General features: G+C 36.6%; 1 protein-coding gene and 1 non-coding gene across 2 annotated transcripts in view; one reads left to right on the forward strand and one right to left on the reverse strand.

Moving 5' to 3' along the window:
* DHX29 (DExH-box helicase 29) overlaps positions 1–7,168 on the forward strand; it is a 112,417-nt gene that overhangs the window by 47,798 nt on the left and 57,451 nt on the right. The window contains exons 6-8 of the mRNA XM_007944183.2: positions 2,330–2,458; positions 5,023–5,149; positions 5,635–5,793. Of these exons, the coding sequence (XP_007942374.1) occupies positions 2,330–2,458; positions 5,023–5,149; positions 5,635–5,793 (415 nt within the window). The remainder of the gene's footprint in view (positions 1–2,329; positions 2,459–5,022; positions 5,150–5,634; positions 5,794–7,168) is intronic.
* Positions 1,726–1,832, reverse strand: LOC122150329. The gene has a single exon (XR_006163608.1). It is a non-coding gene; the product is annotated as a U6 spliceosomal RNA (small nuclear RNA).

The following is a 7,168-nucleotide window of genomic DNA, read 5'->3' on the forward strand; positions in this document are numbered from 1 at the left end:
TTTTGCCAGCACCATTTATTAAACAAACATTCTCTTCCCCATTTAATGGATTTTGCCCCTGTGTCAAAGATCAGCTGACCATAGATCAATGGATCTGTTTCTGGGTTCTTACTTCTATTCCATTGGTCTTTATGTCTGTCGTTATACCAATACCAGGCAGGTTTGACTACTGTGGCTGTATAGTAGGTTTGAGATCTGGCAGTGTGAGACCTCCTACTTTGTTCTTCTTCTTCAGTAATGCTTTGCTTCTCCAAGGTCTCTTCCCTTTCCATATAAAGTTAGTGATTGGTTTTTCTATATCCTTAAAAAATGTTGATGGGATCTGGACTGGGATTGCACTGAATGTATAGATTGCTTTAGGTAGAATTTACATTTTCACAGTGTTCAATCTTCCTATCCATGAGCATGGTATGTTCTTCCATAAGATCTCTTATGGTTTCTTGCAATAGTTTTTCATAGTTTTCTTTGTACAGGTCTTTTGTGTTCCCTGGTAAGATTTATTCCCAAGTATTTTATTTTTTTGGTAGCTATTGTGAATGGTGGGAGCTCTGGTAGATAGTGGCTAAGACACTTGCCTGCTATTCAGACTGCTGGCGGTTCAAACCCACCAGCCACTCCTCGGAAGGAAGGTTGGGCAATCCTACTTCCGTAGTGATACTGCCTCGGAAACCCAAGGAGGGGTCGCTATGAGTCGGGTTTGACTCGACAGCACATAACAACAACAACAACAACATTGTGAATGATATTGATTTCTTTCTTTCTTTTTCAGCAATCTCTTTGCTGGTGTAGAGGAATCCAACGGATTTTTGGATGTTGATCTTGTATACTGCCACAATGCTAAATCTCTCAATTAGTTCCAGTAGATTTTTGACTGAGTCTCCTGGGTTTTCTAGGTGTTGGATCATATCATCAGAAAATAAGCATAGTTTGACTTCTTCCTTACCAATTTGGATGCCTTTGATTTCCCTTTCTTGCCTTATGGCCCTGGCTAGGACTTCCATTACAATGTTGAATAGAAGTGGTGGTAGAGGGCATCCTTCTCTGGTTCCTGTTCTGAAGAGGAATGGTTTTAATCTCTCTCAATTGTGTATAATGTTGGCTGTTGGTTTTGCATAGATGCCCTTTATTATGTTGAGGAGTATCCCTTCTATTCCTTTGTTGCTGTGAGTTTTGATCAGGAATGGGATTTTATCAAATGCCTTTTCTGCATCAGTTGATATGATCGTGTGGCTCTTCTCCTTTGTTTTATTTATGTAGTGGATGACGTTAATTGTTTTTCTAATGTTGAACCATCCCTGCATACCTGATATGAACCCCAGTTGGTCATAATGAATGATTTTCTCGATATGTTGTTGGAATCTGTTGGCTAGGATTTTGTTGAAGATTTTTGCATCTATATTCATGAGGGATATTGGTCTGTAGTTTTCCTTTTGAGTGATATCTTTGCCTAGTTTTGGTATCAAGGTTATGCTTGCTTCATAAAATGAGTTAGGGAGGATTCTATCCTTTTCTATGTTTTAGAATAGTTTGAGTAGGAATGGTATCAGTTCTCTGAATGTTTGGTAAAATTCTCTGATAAAACCATCTGGGCCAGGATGGTTTTTTTGTTGGCTATTTTTTTATGACCTGTTCAATTTCTTCTTTTGTTATGGATCTATTCAAGTTTACCACATCAGTCTGTGTTAGTTTAGGTAAGTGGTATGTTTCTAGAAATCTGTCCATTGAAAAAATACAGAACACTTCATGAATTTGCATGTCATCCTTGCACAGGAGCCATGTTAAACTTCTCTGTATCATTCCAGTTTTAGCATATGTGTTGCAGAAGCAAGCACTCCAGTGTATAAATTTTTATTATGCTTTTGCTAATATGACTTGCTAATGTCCTCTCACTTGAAGAAAATCATAAATGACGTGGCCAAGTGCAAAGTCAGTGTGGAAGGACATTGCAAGATAACGTGAGTACAAAGAGGTGCATTTCATCAGGGCATTACACTTAAATATTCTTTATATTATAAAACACCTATATGGAAGCATCACTCTCATAAAACCACTGATTTTTTTAAGGAATAACATTAGTTTTTATCTATTCTTTCATTCTTTTTTGCTTCTTTATGTAAATATATTCTTTGGATTCTGCAAATTTAGACTTCTTAAAGTAATGTTGAGTTCAATTACTTTGCTCTTCACCGAATAATATAGAATAGAATATTTGAGGCTTGTGTGTCTACTGTCTTAGATTATAAAGAATTTATAAAAGCAGTGACACTTGATGACATTTGTGACATCTTTTTCTAACTGGTTTTTTCAGATATTTGTTTTTTCTTTCTAGCCAAAAAAGGAAGAAAAAAGTATGGAGGTTAATATGAAAGAATGGATTTTGAGATATGCTGAACAACAAAATGAAGAAGAAAAGGGTGAGAATTCTAAAAGATTAGAAGAGGAAGAAAAATTTGACCCTGTGAGTAGAAATTTGGATTAGGCTCGGGCTGGATATTCCTAGGCAATCCATTTAACTTTTCTGAAATGTAGTTTCCTAATATAAATTGCCTCGGAAGGAAGGTTGGGCAATCCTACTTCCGTAGTGATACTGCCTCGGAAACCCAAGGAGGGGTCGCTATGAGTCGGGGCCGACTCGACAGCACACAACAACAACAACAATATAAATTGCAGAAATACTTAATCACTAGAGATTGATGTGAAAATCAAACAAGATAACACTTAGGAAAGAACTTGGCACAGTATAACTTCTGAATAGATGTTACATTTCTCCCATATTTAAAGTGGTGGTCATTAAATATTTATTGCATAATTGTTATATATGAGGAGTATGCTAACTTTTTTTGTAATAAAAAAGAAGTACACATATTCTTTTATATAGAAGGTCCATAATGTAGAGAAAGAAAACATGATAAACTAAAAGTATATAGTAGAAAATATACTATTAACTGAAAAAAGCAAATTACAGGAGAAAAATATTTTAAATACATATATTTGACAAAGGACTTCTGTCTAGAATTATATGAAGAACTTTTAAAAAGACAATAGACACTTTACAAAAGTAAATATATGAATGGCCAATAAACATATTAAAAATGTGTTTAATATCATTAATCATCAGAGAAATGAGATACTACTATATATCTATCAAAATGGCTAAAATTAAAAAGATCAGTAATACCATGTGCTGGGGAAGTTGTGAACTGGAACACTCATACATTGTTTGGGGGAAATGGTACAATCACTTAGGAAAATTGGCATTTTTCCCATAAAGCTAAACATACATTTGCCAAGTGACCCAATGATTGCATTTAGGTATTCAACAACATGAGAACACAAGTCCACAAAGATCTGTATACAAATGTTCATGGCATATTTATCCATAATACACAAATACTGCAAACAACCCATATGTCTGTCAGCAGGTGGATGGATAAACAAATTGTGATATAATTTCATTGCATATATCTACAATGGAATACTACTCAACAATAAGAAGGAACCAACTACTGATGCATAGAACAAGATGGAAAAATCTCAAAATTATTATGCAACAGTAAAGCCAGACACAAATGAGTACATACCGAATGATTTCATTAATTCTAGAAAAATGATCTATGTACAACCAATCTGTAGTGACTGAAAGCAGATCAGGGTTGTCTGAGTCTCAGAGTAGGGGTAAGAGATTGACTATAAAGGGTTATAAGGGAACTTTTTGGACTGGTGAAAATGTCCTATATTTTTATTGTGATACACCCATGGGTACATTTTATTGTGAGTAAATCATATGTCAGTGAAGCAATAAATGAGGGTCATCCTCATCCTCAACATGACCTGTTGTTTTCCATTTTTTAAATTATAGCCATCCTAGTGGGTGTGATGTGGTACCTTGTTATGGTTTTGAATTGTATTTCCCTAATGACAAGTGCCTAAGTCAATGAGTGCTAACCAGAATGCTGGTGGTTCAAACCCATCAGCCACTCCTCAGAAGGAAGATTGGGCAACCTTCTTGTAGTGATTATGCCTCAGAAGCCCAAGGAAGGGTCGTTATGAGTCGAATCTGACTCGACGGCGTGAGTTTGGGTTTTTTGGAATGACAAATGCTCTTTAGAAGGAAAGATGCTGAGATTTCATCTCCCTTACTTTGGACATATTATCAGGAGGGACCAGTCCCGGGAGAAGGATATCTTACTTAGTAAAAAAGAGAGTTGGTAAAAAAGAAGAAGACCTTCAACAATATAAATTGACGTAGTGGCTACATTAGTAGGCTGAAATATAGCGATGATTGTGAGGATGGCACAGGACTGAGCAGTTTCATTCTGTGGGTCACTGTGAGTCAGAAGCAACTCAACAGCACCTAAGAACAACAATGACAAATGACAATGAGCATCTTTTCATGTGCTTGTTGGCTCTTTGTAGTTCTTTGGAGAAATACCTATTCATGTCCTTGGCACATTTTTTGAGGGGAGTTGTTTTTTTGTTGTTGTTGTTGTTAAGTTACAGTAGTAGTTTATGTATTCTGGATATTAAATTCTTATCCAATATATGATTCCTCAAAATTTTCTCCAAATCTGGAAGTTGTCTCTTTACTTTCTTGATGAAGTCCTTTGATAAACAAAAATTTTTAAATTTGATGAGGTTCCATTTACTTATTTTGTCTTTTGTTGATTATGCTTTTGGTGTCACATCTATAAATCTGTTGTTAAAAACTAGTTCCTAAAACATTACTAACAATTTTATATTTTCAGTTCCTACATTTAGGTCTTCAATCCATTTTGTGTTAGTTTTCTTATATGGTGTGAGGTATAAGGCCAGGTGCAAATTATTTGGTTTTGGATATCCACTTGTCCTAGCACCATTTATTAAAGAGACTTCTCTCCCCACTAGACAGGCTTAGCATCTTTGTCCGAAACAATTGATCATAGATGTACAAATGGATCAAAGGTTTGGATACAATATACTGACCACTGATAAACTAATGTTTCTTTTCTCTTGATTTCCTCTTCATCTTGTTATTTGGAATAGAATGAAAGGTACTTGCATCTTGCAGCAAAACTTCTCGATGCAAAGGACCAAGCAGCTGCTTTTAAATTAGAAAAAAACAAGCCAGGCCAAAAAGAGGCTCAAGAAAAAATAAGAAAATTTCAAAGAGGTAAACACTTTCAGATTTGTAGATGTGTAAATGTAATTCTCCTTTCCTGGTTTGCCTTCATGGGGTGGAGTTTGACTCCTTTTTTATCTATCATCTATGAAAAGAGTTATTAGTTCTCTAGCCACACTTAATAGGCAGTGGGCTGGGTTTGGCCTACAGACTACAGTTTGTCAAACCTTGATTTATTTACCCTAAATACCATCTGCATTCAAGAGGTGGCTACAATTCTATGAGTATTTATTTCTAATGAAGATGTTTTTCCAGGCCTACTACTTCTGTTATTAGAAAAAATTTAGCATATATTGTGAAAGTTAATAATTGCCTTTGACTTCTACCACAAATTCCTAGTAGGAGTTGTTAAATAACTGGCTACAAAGAAAAAGAAGAAATGCTAAATGATTTGTTTTTGGTTTTTTTAAACCATCTTTTCAAAGTAAAAAGGCATCAAAAACAAATCCATAAGCATTGTATGTTTCTCTTGGTAGAAATGGAAACTTTAGAAGACCATCCAGTATTCAATCCAGCCATAAAGATTTCACATCAGCACAATGAAAAGAAAAAACCTCTTTTGGCTTCAGAAGGAGGAAGTGCATTGAACTTTAACTTATTTGAAAAATCTGCAGCTGCTCCTGAAGAAGAGAAAGGTAAAATGAAAGGAAATTGGATCGAGGTGTAATTTGTACATTTTATATATGTTATTGTTGTTGTTAGGTGCTGTCGAGTTGTCTTGGACTCCTAGCAACCCTATGCACAGCAGAACAAAACACTGCCTGGTCCCATGCCAACTCCTCGATCCCTGCTATATTTGAGCCCATCACGGCAACCACTGTGTCAATCTATCTCATTGAGGGCCTTCCCCTCCTTCATCGACCCTCCACCTTACCAAGCATGACATCCTTCTCCCGGGAATGGTCCCTTCTGATAACATGGCCAAAATAGGTGAGACGAAGTCTGGCCATTCTCGCTTCCAAGGAGCATTCTGGCTACACTTCCTCCAGGACAAATCTGTTAGCTCTTTTAGCAGTCCATGGTACTTTCAACTTTCAGCATTCTTCTCCAGCACCACATCTCAAAAGGATCAATTCTTCTTCATTCTTCATTATTCATTGTCCAGCTCACATGCATATGAGGTAATTAAAAATATCATGGCTTGTGTCAGGCACACCTTAGTCCTCAAGGAGACATCTTTGCTCCTCAGCACTTGAAAGAGGTCCTTTGCAGCCAACTTGCCCAGTGCTATATCTCATCTGATGTTCTGACTGCTGCCTCCATTGGCATTGATTGTAGAACTAAGCAATGTGAAGTCTGACAACTTTCATCTTTTCTCTATTCGTCATGATGCTCCTTACAGGTCTAGGTGTGAGAATTTTTGTTTTCTTTATATTGAGATGTAATCCATACTGCAGACTGTGTTCTTCAATCCTCATCAGTAAGTGCCTCAAGTCATTCTCACTTTCAGCAAGCAAAGTTGTATCATCAGCGTATTGCAGGTTGTTAATGAGTCTCCCTCCAGTTTTGATGCCACATTCTTCTTCATATAGTCCAGCTTCTTGGATTATTTGCTCAGCATATAGATTGAGTAAGTACAGTGAAAAGATACAACCCTGACACACTCTCTTGTTGATTTTAAACCATGCAGTGTCCCCTTGTTCTGTTCTAATGACAGCCTCCTGGTCTATGTACAGGTTCCTCATGAGTATAATCAAGTGTTCTGAAATTCCCATTCTTCTCAATGTTGTCCACAAGTTGTTATGATCCATGCAATCAAATGCCTTTGCATAGTCAATGAAACACAAGTAAACATCTCTCTGGTATTCTTTGCTTTGAGCCAAGATCCCATCGGACAGCAGCTATGATATCCCTTGTTCCACGTCCTCTTCTGAATCCAGCCTGCAACTCTGGAAGCTCTCTGTCAATATATTGCTGCAACCATTTTTGAATTATCTTCAGTAAGATTTTACTTGTATGCGATATTAATGATATTGTTCAACAATTTTCACATTCTGTGGGATCACCCCT

This window comes from Orycteropus afer, unplaced genomic scaffold, assembly GCF_000298275.1.
Source record: "Orycteropus afer afer isolate SDZICR_OR568_19922 unplaced genomic scaffold, OryAfe1.0 scaffold00122, whole genome shotgun sequence".
Taxonomy (NCBI): Eukaryota; Metazoa; Chordata; class Mammalia; order Tubulidentata; family Orycteropodidae; genus Orycteropus; species Orycteropus afer.